This window comes from Carya illinoinensis, chromosome 3, assembly GCF_018687715.1.
Source record: "Carya illinoinensis cultivar Pawnee chromosome 3, C.illinoinensisPawnee_v1, whole genome shotgun sequence".
NCBI lineage: Eukaryota > Viridiplantae > Streptophyta > Magnoliopsida > Fagales > Juglandaceae > Carya > Carya illinoinensis.
In genome coordinates this window covers 12,292,942-12,316,549 of record NC_056754.1, presented here as the reverse complement: position 1 = coordinate 12,316,549, position 23,608 = coordinate 12,292,942, and the positions used below count along the sequence as shown (strand labels likewise).

The 23,608-nt window shown below is 36.7% G+C and overlaps 3 protein-coding genes across 6 annotated transcripts; all 3 read right to left on the bottom strand.

Annotated features, from left to right (window-relative positions):
- Positions 1-127: 127 nt before the first annotated feature.
- On the bottom strand, positions 128-4,590 carry LOC122303288 (ankyrin repeat-containing protein At5g02620-like). Of its 4 annotated transcripts, none has more exons than XR_006240647.1 (4): positions 3,692-4,584; positions 1,155-1,222; positions 496-624; positions 128-283 (listed from the first exon to the last, which is right to left on the bottom strand). XR_006240647.1 is itself a non-coding variant. In XM_043114988.1 (4 exons), exons 1-4 carry the CDS (start codon positions 4,277-4,279, stop codon positions 242-244), a joined length of 816 nt encoding a protein of 271 aa, XP_042970922.1. In that variant the 5' UTR covers positions 4,280-4,590; the 3' UTR covers positions 128-241. The 4 variants fall into 4 exon arrangements, 3 of the variants coding, with proteins under 3 accessions (XP_042970922.1, XP_042970921.1, XP_042970920.1); XM_043114988.1 differs by having other exon boundaries at positions 496-613; positions 3,692-4,590; XM_043114987.1 differs by lacking the exons at positions 128-283; positions 496-624; positions 1,155-1,222 and adding an exon at positions 1,777-2,826 and having other exon boundaries at positions 3,692-4,279; positions 4,355-4,575.
- A 4,164-nt stretch (positions 4,591-8,754) lies between these two features.
- Positions 8,755-17,717, bottom strand: LOC122304492 (CARD- and ANK-domain containing inflammasome adapter protein-like). The gene is made up of 3 exons (XM_043116766.1): positions 17,580-17,717; positions 9,580-10,032; positions 8,755-9,093 (listed from the first exon to the last, which is right to left on the bottom strand). The coding sequence occupies exons 1-3, from the start codon at positions 17,715-17,717 to the stop codon at positions 8,755-8,757; spliced, it is 930 nt and encodes a 309-aa protein (XP_042972700.1).
- Positions 17,718-22,305: 4,588 nt separating this feature from the next.
- Positions 22,306-22,866, bottom strand: LOC122304491 (ammonium transporter 1 member 1-like). The gene has a single exon (XM_043116765.1). It carries the CDS (start codon positions 22,864-22,866, stop codon positions 22,306-22,308), a length of 561 nt encoding a protein of 186 aa, XP_042972699.1.
- Positions 22,867-23,608: the final 742 nt, after the last annotated feature.

Sequence of the window (23,608 nt, the reverse complement as noted above, 5' to 3'; positions counted from 1 at the left end):
ATACATTTAGATGCATAAGAATTAAGAAATAGAAATAAGATACTGTGTGTTTAACAGTGTTTAAACTTCCTTATTTATACCTATAAAAAAAATGTAAACTTCCTTATTTATAATAAGAGTATAAGAGTAATTTGAAACACAGTTCATGCACAGTCCACACTTTGACCCACAAACTGTAAGAATACACAAGAGTATTAAAGATAACAAAGTAAACCACACTATATACTTACAAAGATAAAAACTAGAAATGTGTAAAACTCTGAAAGTCCCCAACCAACAACACCTGAAAAAAATTCACAAGAAAAAATAAACAGAAAACAATAAGTACTGCAGTAAACAATGGAAAAATATGTACCTCAAGGAAAAATCACCAAATTAGTTCTCACAACCAGCATACAGTAAACCAAAAATAAGTCATAAAGGCCATTTTAAAGTACACTGTTCTATAGAGAAGAGAGAAGAACCAAGAAATAACACACTTAAGGAAATATGTACCTCTAAAGAAAACACCAAACCAACTACACGAAACAAGCTAGCAGTAAACCACAAATGACCCATAAAGACCCTTTTAAAGTGCTTTGTTCTCCTCAATCCTCCAGGATGTCCAATCACCCTGCAAAACCACTGCTAAAACCATGATTACTCTCTTTATTTAAATCAATACTGATCTGTGATGTATTTTTAGTAGACTGAAAGGATGACTGGTGATCATTCTTTTAGTGGGCTGAAAGCATGATTCTCAGTTTTAATTTTTTTATTAGCTACATTGGGTTTTGATTTTGTAATTTATTAGTTAGATTCGTTATTTTTTAATAAGCTGGAAGCATGGCTGACATTTGGAAACTGGCTGGAAGAGTTTGATTTATTTAATACTTATCAGTAATTTTTTTTAATGGACTGAAAGCATGGCTGACACGTTACCTGCACGCATGCACTGATGATGGACAAAGGCTATATTGATACCTGGTTAACCATGCATTGGAAAGAATTTTATTTAGGCTGGAAGTGTTGATTTATTTAATCTGACAGATTTAATTTTACTTGTCAGGAAGTGTTGAAAGAATGTTGAAATTACTATGTTGGAATTGACAGCTAATTGACAGATTTATTGAGGTGGTAGTTTGTTTGTAGGACAGATGGAATTACTATTTTACCTGGAGCAGCGAAGGTTGAGAAGCCCATTAGCTATGTTGGAATTACTTGTGCATGGCTGACACGTTACCTGTACGCATGCATTTAATAATCATCAGTGATCATTTTTTTAGTGGGCTGGAAGCATGATTCTCAGTTTTGATTTTTTTTATTAGCTACATTGGGTTTTTATTTTTTAATTTATTAGTTAGATTCGTTATTTTAGCATGGCTGAAATTTGGAAATTGGCTGGAAGAGTTTTATTTATTTAATACTTATCAGTAAATATCAGTAAATATGGACAAAGGCTATATTGATACCTGGTTAACCATGCATTGGAAAGGGACAAAAGTGAACTGACAGAAACAACTGCAAAGAATAACTGTTACCATGCATTGGAAAGGACAAAAGTGAACTGACGGATGCAAAGAATAACTGTAACCATGCATTGAAAATGGACAAAAGTGAACTGACAGATGCAAAGAATAACGGCAAAGAATAACTATCCAGACTTACACGGACAATCAGCACAAAATTAAAAATGGAAACGGAATGAGAAAGACTACTGTGTAGCAGTGAGATAGGCGTTTATTATTATAAATAGAAGATATATATAATATTTTTGCACGTTATTAATAAAAAAAGTGTCGACAAATAGGGTTTTCAGGGTATTATTTCATCCGATTCCCAGCAGAAACAGAATAGCATACATCCGACACAGTACTCATTACAGTAGAGACAACATAATTTAACAAACAGTAAATGCAACCATTTCTTGCTGCAGCAAACTGCTACACATTATATGTATAGAACAAAGACATGCATCTGCCAGCAGGATCCAAAATCATTTCAACTTCTATGACAAATTTTCTTTCAGGCGTTGATGGCATCGTTTGCTGGACGCTTGGTTAACCAGCGCATGAATTGGAGCAACAACTTCCCTGTCCAAACTAATAGGCGGATTATGTGAATCGCACCAGTAACCAGAAACACTATAGACCAGATGGGTGTGTAGTGTTTATGAAAATAGGGCAACTTCGGGTTCACCAAATTTGCTGCGTTGAAGTAGGTGAGTGCCATGGCCCAGATTGCAATAAACATTGTTAAGGTCAAAAGCCATATAACAAACTTGTTTCTCAGAGAACTTCCACAAATTACCACAAGCAGAACGTTTAGAGCTGTAACAAAAGAGGTGCTGTTGTAAAGCATGAATGAATGGTAATCAGCTTTCTTATGCTTGTCAACTTGAGATAGAAATATTGACGTGCCTGCTGCAACAGTACCATCGTTTGAATCTTGCCAAACACCACCTGGGGGGTTGAGCCCTGCTTGAAAAGTCACGGTTGCAATCACAGTGGCCACCAACATCAATGTGCCACGTGTCTCATCAATCCAACTGCCCTGACGCTGCAAATCTACATGTTTAACCCATTTCCAAAAGCTTGATAGAACCAGCCGTTTTTCAATAATGGATTGAGCTGATTGTGCTTCCGCATCATGTAATGCGGGTAATAGGGAAGAATTCAAATCCTTGGATCTTCTAACACCTGCTGCCTTTAGAATGTCTTGGATTTGAAGACATTTGAAATCTCTATGACAAGTCTCCGAGACATCCAAAGCTGTCATGTTACCAATCCTATTTATGGCATTGGCCTTTCTTTTTAGTTCTGGTATCGAAACTAAGTATTTTATAGTCTGCACAAATACGACAACCATCGTTTCATCCAATTAATACAAAAAGCCTTAAAGTTCTTCAAGGGCAAACTCCAAAAAACAAAAACAAAAACTGCAACTCAAAGATACAATGCTTTTTCGTGGGTATATACATGATATACCTGTTACCAAATGAAACCCAAACCAACCGTCACGACGCTCACCACCAACCAGTCGGCACTGCTTTGAGTCCCAACCAAAGCGTCCTTGGTGAATAACTTTTAGATCAATTTCGTGCGCACTTGGGCTCGTGGGCCACACGCTCTGTGGAGCTGCCGCAAGGCGCTTGTTGTGTCTTGCGTCTTGGCTGGGCCAAAAGCCCATGTCAGTGTGGAGTCATCGTTTAAATGAAGATTAAGGTTGTGTTAGGATAGTCCACCTCTATTTAATATTTTAATACTTTTATTTGTTATTATTAAATATTTTATTATTAATTTTTTAATATTTTTTTATTACTACTCACAGATTATTTGACATTACATCCTAAATGCAACCTAAAACCCTTTTTGACAAGTATGTGCCAAAATATTATTAATAATAATTATAATTAATATATATTATTGTAAAAATATTTCCAACATTTGCGCAATTAAGAGATTCTACTCAGTCACAAGCGTCCTACATCGATCATTTAGAAGTTAGAACAATTAATTAAGTCTTCGTAGTTACATCCACCGGAAATTTCTCGATCTCTTGCTCGTATTTCATGACAACATGCATCTTTATGGAAAATCACTAGCCATTTACTAAAACAAACAAAAAGAAAGAGACTTTAAGGCTTCCAGTGGAAATATGGATCAACGGTCAACAAAAATATGTAACTCTAGATCGAGATTGTTAAACGTACCTTCATTTGCCCGAGCATCGCAGCTAAATGCAATATGGAGTTACCATCATTGTCTTTGGAGTTGACGAAATCTTCATCATTTACGGATTCCACCAATAATTTCAGAGCATCCAAACAATTATACCGAACACACAAATGTAAAACATTGTCTCCATACAGATTCACCCGATAGATTGAGCCTGGATGTGCAATAAGCAATTCTTTTATCACCTCTACGTGTCCTCTCATTGCGGCTAAGTGGAGAGGAATTCTCCCCTCTTGATCAGAAACTAAGCACATATCCATATTCGCTTGCAACAATGCTTTCACAACCTGGGTGTGACCCTCTGCACAGGCCAAGTGAAGGGCAGTTCGGCCTGATGAGTCCACTTTTTCCACAAGTTGTGCTTTTCTTTGTAGAAGAGCATTAGTAAATTGGAGGTGGCCAAGTAAAGCTGCTATGTGTAAGGGGGTTTCGGTGAAGGATGTGAGTGAGATTTTGTGAAGAATGAGCCTATCCCTTTGCATCAAAGTGTCCAAGGTGCTTACAGACCCATCAAGTGAGGCTTCATAGAGAGCTACTGTATAATCATGACTTGTATCCATCATCTATATAAGAAAGTTTCAGCTGGTATTAAAATGTCAAAATTGAAGAAACTTTCACCAAAGAGATTATGGACTTACTAGAGAGAACTGATCTTCGGTGCTTAATTCCCGTCCCTTCGTAAACTAGTAGAAAAATATATAACCTTTAGAGCGACCAAATCAGGCCGGTGTATTGGGGAAGAAAATGAAGGGACAGAATCGAGCGCGAAGATGATGATGATGCTCTACAGAGCTGGCCGGCTAGGTCCTGGTAGTTATTCTTGGATGACAATTAGCCACGTTCGCTTGCTCAGCACAAATATATAAACGAAAGTTAGAGAACATTGCATATTTGTTGACCAAGTCTTTGTCTATATGCAATATATTTGTTGTCTCAACACTATTTTTTATGGAAATTTATTATAATTAAAGAAAAGCTAAAACACGAATAGTAATTGAGAAAGATAAAAACAAAAATATTGAATTTGAGGGATTCCACGAATATTACTTGAGAAAGATTGATAAGTTGTTTAACATCCATGTACGCAACTACTTTAAGAAAATTTTTAGAATCAAACTTTTGAACTTTTCGTAACTACTTTCAGAAAATTCTTAGAATCATATTTGTTTGATTTTTGATTTTTGATTTTTTTATTCCTATTAAATTAATTAAATTATTCTACTCACCATTTCTATATCACATATTTGCTAAAAGAAAGAAAATAAAAGGATGAAAAATTATATATAATTTGTAATGTAAAAATCATAAATATAATTATTATACGGGGGAAATAACCTTGTAGCCCAAAATTATAGTGTAAAGCAATGAAGTACAAATCGTACAATACAAGATTACCAGGAATTTGGCTTGTTGGCTGGCATGCACAGATCAAGATGCCTGCAAGTTTTATTACCCAATCAGTACTCAACAGTCAACATTGACGAAGGCACAGCCGCCCCTCTAGAATATCATTTGGTTCTAGTCAACTTATTATTATTATTTTTTCAAATCATTTTTTAATATTTTTAAATATTTTTAAAAAATAAAAAGGATTTATAATAATATTAAATAATTTTTTCTTAATCATTAAAAAAAAAAAAAAAAAAAAAGGCCAACCATCCCAGCGGTAGCCAAAGCATTTCCTTACATTTTAATCACCTTTTTATATATAATTTTTATTTTAATTTTCTTCTGAATGCATATTGGTTTATGGTATGAAATTCTCAGGCGAGAAGTTAGAGAGTATATATGCGAACCATGGGAGGAGAAATTGTCTGGAGCTTTCTCTTTAAATTAAATGAATGAAAGTCCTGCAGGCATTTGACTTGGCAAAACTGAACTAATGCAGCAACGACCCTATGAGCCACTAGCACCATCAGTACACTACAAATAATAAATCTCGAATATGTGTCAAAATTGTTATAAGCTGACTTGTATGGCCATCTTTAGTCGTCATAATTAATCGTACTTAATCTTCAATTATGACGGCCCGTAGTCGTCATAATTGACCGTCTTTAACCGTCAATTATGACGACCAAAACCACCTTTATACTCTTATATATATAGGTATCAATCAAGGTTTTCAATATAGAATACTAAAGCGTCTCTCAGAAGGTTAGTGTTTATATCATTACACGATATGATATGAGGATCCCCTGAAGTCAATGCACGATATGAGGATCCCCTGAAGTCAATGGTATTGGATTTATATCATTCTCAGAAGAGAATGGTGCATTTTTTTTTAAAGAAACTAAGAGCTTGGATGTGGTAATGAATATCTTTATAGTACTTCTATGATTTCGGACCAGAAGCTCGTATTAGAAAAACTATCAGCTTTCTCTTTGAGATGATATTATACAACTATTGAATCAAATATTATGATGCATTAAAAGTGATATGATTCAAAATATTTATGTTTTCATGATTAACTTAATCATTCGAAATCAATTACGATAAGTCGAATAATTTTCATATGGACGTCTATAAAAGAACCAGAAGATTCTTTTACTATAAAGTCTTTCCACCATGAGCGGAAAGAAAAATTTGCTTGAAGCAAATAAAATAAAATAATTCGACGTTATCTTGATTATTATAGGTGAACTAGAAGTTCAGATGATCTCTCTCTCTCTTTGTCTTTCGCTCTCTCTCTTTTCATTAGTTTTATAACAAAAATATATTTCTCAATTAAGGTTTTACTCATATGGATTTTGGGGGAGTTTTTAGATCAAATTCATATATATATATATATATATAGGCAGATCAAAGGTTGATTAGAGGAGATATTAATCATGTCTTGAGACCCAAGATTTGCTAAAGTGAGAAATCTTGTCCGAAAATGAAGGCACCTCATACGACTCGGTCAATGTTGAGCCCAATTTGTCTAAATCAATGTGGAATAATAGATGCTGATCTTAAAAGTTAAAACTTAATAGTTTCATGCGTTACACAAGCAAATATGTTATCCTGTCGTACACATGGATGTGGAAATTAAGGCATTGACTTGACTTGGAAAGAGACAGAGGATCCTCATATCTTGCTTGTCTTCTCATATCTTGATTCTCTTCAGCTTTTATTCTATTCAAGTTTTGTTATATATAAGTAAAATTGCATATTAATCTACGTATTAAATTAATATTATTTTTAATAAAATTTATTTTTGACTAATCACTTTAGATTAGTGTACATATTAATGCACAATTGTACTTACAAGTAAATTTTTCTTATTTTAAAACCTTTTGTGTGTTCTCGATGGATGCCAACTACTGCTTTGCGACATTTTTTATTAGGGGAAAAGTACATTTTCCTCTCTCAAAGCACCGGGGACTTCGTAACTATTAAAAATTACACTTCGTACCTAATTAAAGTATGATCGTTAAAAAATAGGTGATGTCCCACCATGTTAATAGTTAAATCTTAATGGAGGGAGAGCACAGTACTCATAGTTTGAGGATACAATGTGTCACTGTTGAAAAAATGAGATGCAAAACAAAAAAACTCTGAACAGTTGAGTGAATAAGCATACTTTTGAACTCTATTCCGTTTTCGAATAATCGAAATTTTCCATTATGATGTAACTTAATACATTATGCATCCCCATACCGTTTTCTTTCAAATTTTGATCCGTTCCAACCAATTCCAAACTATTCTAACGACAATTTTATAATTTTCTTGATTTTGGATGAAATTTTTGTAAATTTCAAATCTATATGACATTCATGTAATTTTAAAATCTAAAAAGGATTTATATAATTTAACTTTGTTTGTAACTTTAAATATGTTACCCCATTTTTTTTTTATTTTTTTATAAATCTCATTGTTTTAAATAATTTCTTAATTCTATATTTTATTTTTTTGTGTTTTTGTAAGAGATAAAATATCACAGACCCAAATAATCAAGTCTAGCCCATCAAAAGGTCTACACTAGAAGACAAAAGAATGAAAGAAGAAGAGAGAGAATGGAAAAAAGGCTGATAAGGGTGTCAGAAATAAAACAGGAAATGGGACATAAATGAGAGGTAATATAACATAAGTGAAGGGAAGTGAAGTAAGGAAGGGTCAAAGGATAAAGAAAAGGGAACAGATCACTCCCTAGGGGGGGCTTCTTTGATTTCAACGGCTTCAGCTTCTTCAACCTCTGGGCAAGGAGACGAGTGAGGATAACTCCATTGTACAGAGAGAAAGACAGATCATGAGAGACTATAAATAAGCATATTATAGTGGACTCTCCCCACCCCAAAACCACTATGAAGGTAGGCTTTACAAACCACGTAAATCTAGGTGTCATGATCTATTTATTTTCTCTACGTTTATTGATTGCTCACTAACATTTATTTACACAGTGGCACCAGACCACCGCCGAGGCTCCACACTATACCGATTGAGACCCGGATCATCATAGTGGGCCGGGAATGACTCTTTCTCCCCTTTCGGCCTGTTATGCTATTTTTTGCATTAACAATGATGGCATCTATGGGATCGAGTTACTTTTTACACCGGAAGCGAGAGAATGACGATTTTCAAGTGCGCTAAATAATCATGAAAGGAGTAGATAAGAGTTTTCCAGATGAGTATTCTCGGCCCTCCAAATTTTATTTTTATGAGAATTTAGACAAAAATGACAAGCGGGCATTTCTTACCCAGGCAAAAGGCAAAGTTTCTTGACCATCTAAGTTGTAAAAAATACAGAATCAAGTGCACTGTACAAAAAGAGCAAGGGCGGGATACACCCATGATACACGAAGAACACAACAAATTATAGAAGTGCAAAGTGCATGTTAAGTGCACCCAGGGACACTTGATAGCTGCTGGCTTCCCGTCGCCCTTCACCAGTGGCTACACTGTCAGGCACCTTGCTAGATCCATGCCGCACGAGACCTACGAGTTGGCGGGATCCATCCTGCCAGCCACAAGTGAGGCCTGGGATAGCCACCAGTGGCCAACACTATGGTCTCTAGTGGTTTTTGTCTTCAATAGAGCCTCCCATTTCTGGTGACAGGCATCAAAGCTTGCGTTTGAAATACACACTGCTAGAGAACCACGAACTGGCGGGATCCATCCTGCCAGCCACCAAGGGGACCTCAGACAGCCATAGACAGCCACCACTGGGGTCGTCATTGGTTTGTCTCTGGAGGAGCCTCCCCCTTCCTAAAGCTGCAATGCTTGTCAGGGAATGCACATCCGAGACGCACATTGCATGAGGCTTACGATGGCTGCCGAGCATTGACCCTCCAGCTGTCGATGAGCCATTAAGGCCGCCTACTTCTTGTTGACAGAGAATGTTTGCGAGACCTTTCCCACCAGCCATGGACTTCCTAGCTACGTGTGGTTGTGTGTTGCTCTGTAAGAGTTTTATTTAAACTCAATGTCTCACACACCCATATCTAATGGATTTAGATTAATTCAATCTTATCACTTAATTTAATGAGTTATAGTGAGACTAGAATACATCTATATTTAATCACAGTGGGACACAAAGTCTCTGGATTTCTTGATGGCCAGAAGTCTATAAATAATATCGAGGAGTAAAAGGTTCTCACATACAATATTATTGTGCATGTAGTTATCGGGAGACACAGAGGTAAAACTATTAGGGTAATCATTCTCTTATAGTCAGGTTAGATTCATTATCAAATAATAATGGAGGGATATACATTGTCTAATTATTATTATTTACTATCGTGGATCATAGAAAATTAAAGATCCAATTATTAATGTTCATGTTAAAATATTTAAGAGCCAGGTTACAGATTTTTTATAATTTCGATAAAATACATTGTAAACATATAAAATATAAATGTAAAACATTGTCTCCATACAGATTCACCTGAGAGATTGAGCGTGGATGTGCAATAAGCAATTCTTTTGTCACCTCTACGTGTCCTCTCATTGCGGCTAAGTGGAGAGGAATTCTCTCCTCTTGAGCGGAAACTAAGCACATATCCCTATTGGCTTGCAACAATGCTTTCACAACATGGGTGTGGCCCTCTGCACAGGCCAAGTGAAGGGCAGTTCGGCCTGATGAGTCCACTTTTTCCACAAGTTGTGGTCTTCTTCGTAGAAGAGCATTAGTAAATTGGAGGTGGCCAAATAAAGCTGCTATGTGTAAGGGGGTTTCGGTCAAGGATGTGAGTGAGATTTTGTGAAGAATGAGCCTATCCCTTCGCATCAAAGTGTCCAAGGTGCTGACAGACCCATCAAGTGAGGCTTCATAGAGAGCTACTGTATTATCTTCATTACCATGACTTGTATATCCATCATCTATAGAAGAAAGTTTCAGCTGGTATTAAAATGTCAAAATTGAAGAAACTTTCACCAAAGAGATTATGGACTTACTAGAGATCGGTGATTCGGTGCTTCCCTTCCCTTCGTAAACTAGTAGAAAAATATATGACCTTTAGAGAGACCAAATCAGGCCGGTGTATTGGGGAAGAAAATGAAGGGAAAGAATCGTGCGCGAAGATGATGATGATGCTCTACATATTGTGAAGATAATTATTCATGGAAGATAATTAGCGTGATATATAGACGAAGGTTAGAGAACACTGCATCTATATATTTGTTGACTAACAAGTCTTGGTCTATATGCAATATATTTGTTGTCTCAACACACTTTTTTATGGGGATTTAGTCCCGTAGTGAGAGAAGCTCTATCCTCTCTCTAGGTAAAAGAAATCAGGTAACCGTCCGAGGGAGGTGGAGCTTCGGCTCCTCCCTCCCTCCCCCCAACCTTTTGCTGTTTTCATTTATGTTTTTCAATGCTTTTTCCTGAAATAAGATCGGCTCCGGAGGCCTCCACCAGAGGCTGTGACCCGAGACCTTCACTTTTTTTACACCCAGTTGGGCGGAGAGGTTTTCTTTTGGGGTGGAGGTTCTCGGTTGCGGTTTGGGCGAGATCCCTGACTGTTTTGTATAGTCTTCTGTGGGATGTGCCTCAGAGGGTTACGGCGTGAGTTTGAATCGGGTGACTTGCTCCTGGAGATGATGGTTTTGCTTGTTGGCTTGGGGTGCTTCCCACAGGGTTAAGGATCTCTGTTTTACCATGGAAAACAGAGGGTGGTTACGGGGTGCAAGCTGAGCTGCATGGAGGTTTTAAAGGGGTTGGGGTGGAGTCCGGAAGCTTCTCATGGTGGTTAATCTTTTGGTTGGTGGCGGAAACCGGGTGTCGCAGTGTTGATGGTTTTTGTTAGTTTTTCTTTATTTTCGTTTTTGGTTGTTAGATCTGTTTAGATCTGGTGTTTTGATTGGGGGTTGGGAATAAGCCTCGGGTGGCTCTGTGTCCGTTTAGTCTCTGTATGGTTTTCGTCTCTGTGTGGTTTTGGATTTGGCTCTGTGTCCGTTTAATCTAGTATTTTGGTGGTTGTGGCTGGGCGACGGAGACGGTGATGTAATCCGTGAGCAGGGAGTACGCCGCATCCTCCATGGAGCGGCCAAATTTTCTGTCGAAACCTGTAGGGATGAAGGGCTGAGCAGGAGCCGGACGGGGGAAGGATGCAGAGGCTTGTGGGGAGGAAGATGGGTGGCGGCGGCTTGTGTTGAGATGAAACCCTAATCGGGTTGGGCCCCCATGGCCCTACGGGCTGGATCTTTAGCTCGGGCCGGGCCTGTAGTTTCAGGCTGGGCTATTTTGTTTTACCAGCCCCTTAGTTTTTTGCAGTAAATCTGTTTTAGTCTTTATAAATAATAAAATAGGCTTATGTCCCACTCCTCTTTTGGAGGAATGTGGGTGTTAGTCCTACTCCTCTTTTGGAGGAAGGTAGGTGTTAGTACTCTTCCTCCTTGGGAGGAGAGAGTTTGGTTATTCTCCTCCTCCTTGGGAGGATGGAGCGGGTGTGTACCTCTCTTCTTCGGAAGGAGGGTTGTTTCAGCTCTGGTTTTGACAGAGCGCTTTCTCTTTTGACTTGTTGTCAGGAGAGGTGTAGAAGTTTAGACAATGTCCGTCACAAAGAAATTTGTTGACGGGGAAGCTCCTGAGCAGTTGCGTTAGTTGACTTATAGTCGGGTTCTCCTGTATTGATAAGTCACAGTTGTAACTTCGATTATGAATGAATGCAGATGCATTTTCCCATAAAAAAAAAAAAAACACACTTTTTTATGGAAATTTATTATAATTAAAGAAAAGCTAAAACACGAATATATTTTTTTATTATCGCGAACACTTGGTTTGCAAATATATTTTTCCTGGTATAATAATTTCTATAGAACTAGTTGACTTGGCAAAACTTGATCGTCGACGGCCCCCTGAGCCACCACCCGGTCCCCACCTCACCCCCCGGGATCATCAACCTAATATAATAAGGCATTAATTCCCTGTATTTCATGCACTAGAAATGTGAAGCAAATCATGACCACGTACTGTCGACATAATTTTTACGTTGGGTAAACATATGCTAATCTCTCGAGTTAACGCTTCCATGCATGCACTTAATTAACTGGTCAAATCCCATATGAAATTGCGAATCATACCTCTAGAGTGTGCACAAATTAAGGCGCTAGAGCTAGCGTTGTAGCACTAGCTAGTAGTAGATGTGTAATATAAGCAGTTCTTTTAACTCCAAATGAAGGGGTTTTTTTGTGATAATTTATCTAATTAATAGCCAGGAGTTTGTTCATTTTTTTCTCAATGAATTTGTTATGTGCTCAATTAATCAAACACGTAATGGAATAACTTGGGGGTAATTGAGAAATTTTAAATCTCCTTTGTAAGACACTTCGAGTGGTCCTAAACCTCCCGATCGATTAATTCACCAATAAATTTTGCTAATAAATTAATTGATTCTGCATGCAATTATGCCTTTATTATTAACATAGATGGCCTTACAAACTTACAAAAACAGATTTAGAGAAAATCAAACACTATGTAATTACTTATTTAAAATTACAATATATGCTCGCAATAATTAGTGACTATTACTGATGCTTTAAAAATGCCAGAAAACCATTAGATTTGGTGGTAATTCTAGTAAGTTGGAAGTGCTTATGAAATGCTGGGAAAAAATATCTAGTGGCGTTTATGTAATATGCTGAAAATATACTAGTGGTGAAATTTAAACAAATGTCGTTAATTTATAAAATGAGCCGGCAAAATAATAATAGCGGCATTCAAATAAATGCTATTAATTTATATAATGCACCGATAACGTATTAGTGGCAGCGTTTATTTAAATGCCGTTAATTTGTATAATGTACCGATAACGTACCAGTGGTTGCGTTTAGATAAATTCTATTAATTTATACAATACGATGGCATCATACTAGTGGCATTGTTCAAATAAATGCCGTTAATTTGTCCAAAAATGCCAGTAATGGATTTTTCCATTCACAACGTTTAGGAAAATGCCAAAAATGTGTAAATAGCAACCCTCCCGGCGTTTGGTTGTGCCGGTAAACAAACGCTGTTAATTGATTGCCAGTGTTTATTTTAACATTGCCGGCGCTTTTCAAACGCTGACACCATATCACAATTTTTTGTAGTAATATATTGTTCGTTAACTAAATGTCACAATATGTATGTTATCTACATTTTTTGAAATGCCACCAAAATTGGATGGAAGCCCATAACGATATATTCTGTATCAACATTTAAAAAAAATGCTAATAATAGGAAATACTATAATAAAAAAATTATAATACACAAATTAATAATATAATATAATGGGTAATTATTGATGTAATAGGAAAAAAAAAAGAATTACAAATCAAATCACATGAAAGTGATTTAAGAACTACTATATATAATATTATTACATTTGAACAACGAACTTAATTTCTCTTGATTTCTAGAGTCACTTGGTTTTTCACTAGCAACATCAATATCTCCAAAATCGCAATCTTAAGCCCATGTTCCCTAAGCGGCTGCATTGGCATAACCGGCATATATAAAATTAACTCATTGATAAGTTAACTCAATGCATGGATTGTTCTAATAGTGTGGGAATTGAAGGTTCTTACCTTGAGTTTTTCGTCTCCAAGAAATTATTTTAAGCTCTGGACATAGAAGTAAAAATAGCTATATCAAGTTGAAGATATATCTTGTAAAAAACACGAGATTATCCATCTTAGAATTCTTTATTCTGAGTTCTTAACTCTCGATGGAGATTAAAAAATACAAGAATAGATAATGCACACAAAAATATTCACCAACTCCTCTATAAAACACTACAAGAGAAGCGGGTTTTTGTGACCAAAATTTAGTGACTAAAATGATTATTTCCTACGGTTTTTGTAAGAAATAGTCTTTTTGGTTACAAAAGCCCGTTTCTCTTGTAGTGAAATAGCAATACTAGATTATGTACCTTTAGTAAAAATGTCACAGCCACCTTCAAATTGCAGGCACCAACGATTCAAAAAATTTTGAAACAAGCCGTAATCATATGATTTTTTGTCAACTACCAAACACAAGGTAAGACTCTTCGAAACAAAAATAGAGAGAGAGAGAGAGAGAGAGAGAGAGAGAGAGAGAGAGAGAGAGAGAGAGAGAGAGAGAGAGAGAAACTTATTGAATTATATTCTTATGACTAATTTAAAGCATTTGGGTTAATGAATACATAACCTTCAAAGATTGAAACTTTAGCAATACTGCAAATAAACTACAATATTAACGCAAAAGCTTCTTAAAACATTAGAATGAAGTGCAAACCTTGATTGTGAAAGGGGTTACCAAAACCAATACCTCATAGCACCAGATAAATCCCTTCAACAAACCCATAGAACTGCAAACATAAAGCAAAATAAAGCAGAGTAGTTGAGACACTAATATGGCCTCCGATTGCCATTTCAAAGGTAACACAAAATAAAAAGGAATGCGGAGATATCAAAACTGCAAAAACAATTTTCGAGATGATCTCACAAATCCCAAAAATGCAAAAACAAAGAAGAATGTGGAGATGAACTTTGCAATATATGATCAGAGAGCATTAGTAGTGATAGATTGTTCACAACAAGCGGCTAGCACAGTCTGAACCATATTTTGGCCAAGAGAATGAGAGATTCTAGCTTGTACGCACAAGAGAGGAGATTTAGGTGTGGTTTGGATAGTGAGATGAGATTATATGGTTTTAGATAAAAATTGAAAACTGAATAAAATATTGTTAGAATATTATTTTCTAATATTATTATTATTTTGGTTTGGATATTCTACTGATCGAGGGACATCTTGCATGCGGAAAATGGAAGCTCGTATGAAACCATTTCAGCTGAATTTCATTTTTTTTTTTCTTTAACTAGCTAACTCCCTTCTTAATTCTATGTGTTTGAATGTATGAATTAAGTAGGTTGAGATGAGTTCAACTATTTTATGCAAAATTGAAAAAACTTTAAGTCCTATCAATGATTGGTTTGAGATAACTTGGACTCACTTTAACAACAAAACACATCCCTAATTTTCTAATCAGTAATTCTACATACAATCGTAAAATGCATAAATGCCGCGTAGTCATTTTGAAAAAGAGTGGGGTCCACTATTAAAAAATTATTACTTTTTTCATTTGGCTCCCATGTTTTATTCACTTTTTTCAAAGCGATTACGCAGTGGTTGCACAATTCGGAATTGCAAATATCTTTTCTCTTTGCTAATTTATGTTGGCTCATGGTTTTGGTTTCCACGTGATGTTGATCAGATGCCTTCACTTTCATATATTTCTTATAGTTAACTCGGGTGGGTTCTCGGGTTCTGGATCGGCTCTGAGTGTTGACAATCAGGACAGAGGACATGATGACAAGTCGAGCACCAAGAGTAGGGAGAGAGCAAGACGAGATCTGGGCAGCAGATCATGTGCTGGAGTTGTGGCAAATCGGGCCACATCAAGAGAAACTGTAGGAATCAAAACAGTGTCGAGAATGACGCTGTGAATGTAGTGGCTAAAGAAATACATGATGCCATTGCTCTTGCAGTTCACAGTCTAATTGATGATTAGGTGTTGGATTTAGGAGCTTCATTCCATAGCACTTCACATTGAGAGATCATACAGTATTATGTTGCTAGTGATTTTGGAAAGATGTATGTGGCTGATAGAGAGGCATTGGATGTTGTGGGAGTGGGTGATCATGCCCATCTCACTTCCGAACAGGGGCGTGTGGGCTTTATAGCAAGCCAGACATGTCCCAAATCCTAATCTCATACTCACTTAGTTCTGTCACCAATTTTACTAATCGGCCTAAGGTGTCTAGGCATTGCAACACCTTCTGAAAGAGTGATGTTGTCACCACCCTTATGTGGTGGGCCTAGAAATATGATCGTAAGCAATGGGCGACTGTCAGCATTGCAAATGTAATCAACTCAATCTTTGGATATCGAGCTTTTACACCTCTCAAGACTCGACTTATGTAGTATACCGGTTTTTGTATCCCTTCTGCTTCCCGTATTAACACGGCGAACATGACATCCAATTTGATTGCCAAGTATAGCAGCAAAGGTTCCCCTTGCTTGGTTTGACTTAACAATGGGGGCTGGGACAAGTATTCTTTTAGTTGTGCAAAAGCTTTTTTCATACTCGGTTTCCTAGTTTTGCGCCTTCTGCAAGACTATGAAGAATGGCAAGCTTTTATCTATTGATCGGGACACGAATCCGTTAAGAGCCACCACCTTTCCTGCAAGTTGTTGTACCTCATTCAAGTTTTGGGAGACTTCACCTAGGTAATCACCCACACCTTCCCAGGGTTTGCCTCCATTCCCATTTCTAATACCATGAAGTCCAAAAACTTGGCCAATTAGAACCCAAACAACAATTTTGTTGGTTCAACTTCATTTTGTAACATCGTAGCACTCCAAAGGCCTCTCTCATGTCTTTCACGTGTTGCTTTCATTCTTTGCTTTTAACCTGCAGATCATCAACGTAAACTTCCATATTACGTCCTATTTATTTTTTAAACATCTTGTTTGCCAGCCTCTGGTATGTAGACCTTGCATTTTTTAGTCTAAAGGGCATGACTTTGTAGAAGTATAGTCCTCGGTCGGTTATAAACGTCGTCTTTTCCTAATTGATTTGGCTCATTCGTATTTGGTTATATCTTGAATAAGCTTCCATGAAACTTAAAATTTTGTGTCCTGCTATTGAATCTACAACAAGTTGATGCGCAGTATAAGGAAGCTATCCTTAGGGCATGCCTTGTTTAGATCCGTGAAGTCTATGCAAATTTGCCATTTCCCATTTAAATTTTTTACAAGCACCACGTTTGAGAGTCATTCGGGATAATGGGCCTTTGTAATGAATCCGGTTGTTGAGTTGATCTACTATGTTTTTGGGTTGACGCTTAATTGGTGTTCTATTTTGTCTTCATCAAATCTAAGCATATCTTCATGACTCTAGGTGCTTCACATCCTTGTATTCTGTCAGGAACTGTTTCAACTACTGTCTTTCTCTCTCACTCAGCCTAGTCCCAACCCTTACCGTAGCTCTGGGATGTTTCACATTGAGGGTGATTAGCTCTAGGGGCTTGTCGGCCTCGCCCTGCATTAAGGTATTCTCATCCCTCGTCTCTATTTCAAGGGCCTTCTCCTTAGGTAGAGGTGGTGGAACAGGTTTTGTATAGCATTTGGCTTTTTCCTAGCCTTCTTCTACTAGGGATTCAGTCATCTTCACATCATTCTCTCCTTGGTAGATTTCTTGTACGTAGCACTCCTAGGCGAGTACTTGCTCACTACATACTTTGTCTATGCCTGCTTCCATTGGGAACTTCATTTTTATAAGGTATGTCAATGTATGCTGACCAGGTTCTCACTACAAAGAACTTCATCACTTTTTTTCATAGTGCAAAGGCCTGATCCAACCGATACTAGTAGGGTGATGGACCTTATAGGTTGTACTCCTCGTGTTGGCCCTTGTTTACCTTCGAGCCTCCTTCTCGATCTCTCTTCAAGGTTCCCTTCCTTGACTGTTCCTCCATTTGTTTCGTCTCTAATCTTCTGGGTGTTGTCAAGGCACGTAATGTGTCTTCAGTGTTAACAAAGTCGTTAGTCTTATCCATGAACTCACATAAGATGATCGGAGTTTTCCTTGCCAATTCGGTCATAAAGGGACTCCTTAGCTATATTTCTCCTAGCAAGGCCCCTAGTGTGATCATTTTATCTTGATCATCGGCTGTCATCCATTCTCTATTAAACCTTGCCAAGTATGCCTTTAGGCTTTCTTCTTCCTTTTGTTTCACTGTGAGTAGATATACAGCTGGCCTCCTCCTCCTTTGACTTACCATGAATTGGGTTAAGAATTGCCAACTCAATTCTTTCAAACTATCAATGGATCTTGGCTGTAAGGTTCTAAACCATCCCCAGGCAGCTCCTCTTAAAGTGAAAGGGAAGACTCGGCACGCAATCTCACCGAGAAACCCGTGAAGTGTCATATGGGCTTTGAAAGTCTCTAGGCATTCGATGGGATCCTTAGTTCAGTTGTACATCTCTATTGGCAAGACCTTGAATTTTGGTGGAAGGGGAGCTGCCATGATTTCTGCGTTGTACGACAGATTTGTACTAGTTAGCAGTTGGTCCACTGAGGAAGATACTCCTATTTTTCATGCCATCTCCTTGTATTTGTCCATGAGACTCTACATGTCATGTTGCATCTTCTTTGCTTCTTCATCATCGTGGCGAGGCCTTCCTATACTTTGTGACTCCGCTTCCATTTGGTCGAGTTGGCTTGGTACGGCATCTTCACACGACACTCCATTTTTCCGCATGAGAGTATTGTTCTTGTGGTGCTGGGCCTTCAATTTTCATGTCACCTTTTCCAACTGGTCCTCAAATTCTGCCAAGATGTTCTCCATGCATGTTTGTAGATGATGCTTCCTAATCCCTCATTGCTTGAGATCACGTAGTGGTAGTCATTAGAAAGGTTCAATGAAGAAGATAATAGTAAATCCCACAGATGGCACCAAATGTCATGGAAGTGTTTTGCACTCCTGACCACTCGCAACCTACAACAAGAAGGAAAAAATTGCTCAAAGGTGTAGGGACACCTCCAACACCTAAGTTAGGAGAATTGCCAAATATTGACTGTAGAGCATAAAGCAATGTTTGCGTACCTTTTAGAGTGATGTTCGATGGATATATATAGAGTGGCAATGGGGGCCTCCTTTAGACCTTGTAACTACCTTATCCTTTATTTAAAATTAGATTGGGAGCTCACTATTTGAATTTCCCTCATTATTTGTAGCCCATCAGATCTATGGGGGGTTATAGTGATCCATTAGCCATTAAGAGTTTGTTGGCTTCTTATCTCGTATGCCGCAAAGGCTGTGGTTATGGTTTATAGCTCGTACAATGTGTTCACTCGGGGCCAGTAGTTATCTGGGCTTGGCCCCTAGGTTGTATAATAGGCCCAGCGGGTTTAATAGGAAAACCATTCCCTTCTGGGATCCTTTCTTTCTCCAAGCAACGTCTCCTGTGATCATGAATTTGACAAAAGAAATTACTTAAGCCCAGCATCCAACACTTCACTACAGACCACCTTATCGAGAAATATGGTGATTCACTGTTTTGTTTTTCTTTTCTTTTCTTTTTTCCTATTATTTTTTTAATGTTTTTTTTTTCTATGAATGAGTTATGAGTTAGTTCATTTGGTTACACAAATAATCTCGTCTCATATCATCTAATCATTCCAGTTTTTCCAAACTCTCACAAAAAATACAATAAATAATTAACTTTTTTCAATCTCAAAACAAAAGTAATATTAAAAAATTATATTCTATAAATATTTTATTTAACTTTCATCTCATCTTATATTTGTAACCAAACAAGGCCATAAAGTTGGAGTAAAAGGTGGTCATCAGCTTATAGCGGTCCACCATACTTCTCATCCAGTATCTCGTCATATCTAAAGTGGGGACGAATTAAGTCACGTTTGGTTACATAATTCAGATGAGATGACATAAGATATTTTGTTAAAAATTGAATAAAATATTGTTATAATATAACTATTTAATATTAATTTTATTTTAGGATTTAAAAAAATTGAAATTTTTAGTATATTTTATATGATAATTTAAAAAAATCATAATGATTGTATAAGATAAAACGAGATAGTTTAGTTTTGTATAGGGTCTGGCTTGCCTCCTGTGCAAAAAGAACAAGAAATCTCCTCTTAAAGAATTAATGGCCATGATTGGCTACCAATAAGCAATCATAGTCCTCCAAATTCTTTCCTATTTCCTTCTCTCTTAGTGTGTGCATTTGCATTCATTTCGGTTAAATCAAAATCTTCCATATTGTATTAAAAAAAAAAAAAACTTCCATATTGTCATTTGATAACTGTCATATAGGAAGTGCTCAACATATTTCATCCCCTCTAATTTTAAAAATGATATTTGCGATATTAATTTTGGGATGTGTAAATCTTGCATTTTCTTTTTTTTTTATTTTATTTTAAAAAAAGATAAATTTGAGATTTATTTAAAAAATTATAGTTTTAATTTTAAAACTCATTTTTTTAAAAAAATATGTGAAATTTATACACTTTAAAATATACCTAGCATTACTCATATAAATATTTTGTCAAAATCTTCTTAAAAGTAAGTTTAAAGATACCAATGAGAATGCACTTGCATTTGTTAGGTTATTTATTACGTTCTGGTATATAATATATTATTTATTATAAATATTATAAAATCAAAAGATATAAATATATTTGATACAAACTATTATATTTAATGAATAAATATGTTTAATGAATAAATATTTAGAAGGAATGAAATGTGTTGGACATGTAAGAGATGAAAGTTATTAAGTGGCTGGGTTACTAACAAACAATCATGACCATTAATTCTTTAACAGGAGATGTCATGTACTTTTGGCACAGGATGCAAGCCAAACCCTTTTGTATAACCAAACTGACCAACGAGTCTCGTTTGTTTTCGCGACTAAAAACCAAAACTTTGAAAACTTCTCAAAGTTTTCGTACTGTTAAAAGTTTTACAAAAACAAACACACATTTTGATCTACCAGTTTTCATCTCAAAAGATCTCAAGTTTCTTCTCAGGTTTTCATCTCAAAAGATCTCAAGTTTCTTCTCAAGTTTTCATCTCAAAAGATCTCAAGTTTTCATCTAAAAAAAATTACACCATTAGTAAATAAATAAATAAGGGAAGTAGCCAAAAAAAAAAAAAAAGACAAAATGGTTAAAAAAAAAAGGAAGCAGGAAAAAAAAATCACCATTGGTAAATAAATAAACAAATGATGAAGCAAAAAAAAAAAAAAAAAAAAAAAAAAAGACCAAATGGTTAAAAAAAAGGAAGCAGCAAAAAAAAAAAAATCACCATTGGTAAATAAATAAACAAAATAAGCAGGAAAAAAAAACAAAAAAAAAATTTTGACCAAATGGTTAATAAAAAAGGAAGCAGCAAAAAAAAAAAAAAAATTGCATAATTGGTAAATAAATAAACAAATGAAGCAACCAAAAAAAAAAAAAAAAGACCAAATGGTTTCTCTCAGTTAAAAAAAAAAAGGAATTAGCAAAAAATAAAAAAATACACCATTGGTAAATAAATAAATAAAGGAAGCAACAAAAAAAAAAGTAAAAAAAAAATTGCAGCATTGATAAATAAATATTATATTATAAAAAGTACTACAAGTACTTGTGGGTCCCATCATATTACTAACTATAACAAAGTCAAACTAATCTCATCTCATCTCTAAAAACAAACATATATTTCATTTAAACTCATCTTATCTCATCTCATCTCAACATATCTCAAAAAATTTTATCTCATCTCATCTCTAAAAACAAATACATATTTCATCTAATCTCATCTCATCTCATTTCTGAAACAAACTTTAACCAAACTTGAACAAGGAGACATTAATGCGTGAAAGTCGACTTTGAATGTTAGCATGGACCTCAACGCTGGGAGTTCTATTTCCGCGTTGATTTTCAGCCATTTGACTCAAATCTTATGCAGTAACCTTCATTTTCAAACCCGCAATATGGATTGGTCATTAATGGTGGCTCCAAATTCCTGCCTGGGAGAGTACGTGAGAGACTTTAGAGAAACTGAATAGAGACAAGATATGAGTTCCTTTTGATCATTTTGTTTTTCTTCTTTATTTTTTCCTCAATTTAGTGAAAAATAAATGGTACTGAACCATTCATCTATATTAATATAATCTGCTCATTACGGGAGAGTGTCCCCAAGCTATCAAAGTTAAGATCATGCGTATATAGGGCCAAAATAAATAAATAAATAAAATTTCTAGTTAGAATAGTGCTCTGTGTCCAAGTTAATTAATCATTCATGCAAAACTCATATTTCCTTTAAAGAATAGGAGACGAGGCACCGGAGAGGGTGGAAGAGGAAACACACCCCCCCCCCCCTCTCCTCCCGGTGGGCCCCACCCCTCCCCGGTCTTTTTCTGGAACTTTATGGTTTCCAAAGACTTAGAAACTAATACTCTTAACAAATATTAATAAAGTATGCAATTAGGGGTGAACAATTAAATTATCCACACAGGCCGATCCAAAATTTCAACCCGACCCGTAGGATTTTACCCGAACCCAAACAAAATGGTTCGGAAGCGGTTAATTCCATTGCTACCTGTTTTCAAACGGTCCGGTCGAGTAATTACCCGTTAACAAAGTAATCCGTTGGACATGTCCGTCACGTTCCAGTGGCCGGATAGGATTCTCTTGTCGAAGAGAGTGGTGAGAGCCGTGGTGCAACCGGACAGGGTCGTGGCCACGCTAATGCCAAACAAAAGGTTTTCTGTGTTGAAAGCACTGGCCCAGCCATCGAGGGACCAAATCCAGTGGGATACAACAGGGTAAATGAAACCAGTGAGGAAGGAGTAGATGAGGTAGGAGATGAACTGGGTGCGCCCGGCGATGGAGCCGCTAGTGATACCTGCAGCTACCATAGCGAAGGCCCACTGGTAGAGGAAGTTACTGTAGTCGAAGGACGATGAAGGAATTTCCTTGAGTCTGAAGAAGTGGCGGCCGATGAAGCCGTTGGAGGAAGAGCCAAAGGTGAAGGCAAACCCGAACAGGTAACCCCATGGCAAAAGCATGTCGGTGAACTTGTTAGAGATGATGGAGATTTGGTCACGGAGGTAGCCTGTGGCAGCCATGGCGTCGGTGATGTTTGGGCCCAATAACTGGGCCAGTTGGTCAACTGAGCAGCTCGGTAATGCCATGGCTCACTCAGAACGAGAGAGAGAGAGAGAGAGAGAGAGAGAGAGAGAGAGAGAGAGAGAGAGAGAGAGAGAGAGAGAGAGAGAGAGAGAGAGAGAGAGAGAGAGAGAGAGAGGTGATGAATCGAGAAAGACTTTTTTGTGTGTGTGTACAGTGGGAAAAGAAAGACTTTTCAACTTCTCAATTCTATCGTGTCCACTATCCAGATCCAGAAAAAACATTTAAACGGAATAACCGAACCCGACCCGACACAATTTGGATCGAGTAAACGGGTAATGGATGAAACATGGAATACTTCCGTTTGGAATAGACCATTTCAGGTCGGGTTGAAACAAATCCTTTCTAGGTCGGATCGGGTCGGCGTACAGCCCTATATGCAATGACGTTCTCTAACCTTTTGTATAATTATTTGTGCCGAGCAAGCGGGGCTTATTATTAAAGAATAAACACTAGCTAGCTAGCTCTGTGGAACATCATCATCACGCGTGATTCTTCCCCATTCGTTTTCTTCCCCACCCTACCCCGTTGTGGTCGCTCTATAGGTTAGGAAACTCTTTCGGTCAACTGATTCACTCAAGTGGCTCAATACAAATTGAGGCCTAAAGTTAAATTTAAGTTAATCATTTGTAATTATAATAAAATAAAATATAAATTATTATATGTAATATTTTCAATAAAATGAGATTTTATTTAAATCCTTTAAATAAAGTTTTTTGAATTTATATTTAATACAAATTAAAATGA

Coding starts and splice junctions, on each gene's coding strand:
- LOC122303288 (XM_043114987.1), bottom strand. CDS start 4,279: ATGATGGATACAAGTCATGATTATACAGTAGCTCTCTATGAAGCCTCA. Junction 2,827..3,691: donor CGATGCTCGGGCAAATGAAG/GTACGTTTAACA, acceptor GTATTTGTGCAG/ACTATAAAATACTTAGTTTC.
- LOC122304492 (XM_043116766.1), bottom strand. CDS start 17,717: ATGGATAAGACTAACGACTTTGTTAACACTGAAGACACATTACGTGCC. Junction 10,033..17,579: donor ATCGAGAAGGAGGCTCGAAG/GTAAACAAGGGC, acceptor TTTTAATACCAG/CTGAAACTTTCTTCTATAGA. Junction 9,094..9,579: donor ATCCACGCTCAATCTCTCAG/GTGAATCTGTAT, acceptor AAACTCTTACAG/AGCAACACACAACCACACGT.
- LOC122304491 (XM_043116765.1), bottom strand. CDS start 22,866: ATGGCATTACCGAGCTGCTCAGTTGACCAACTGGCCCAGTTATTGGGC.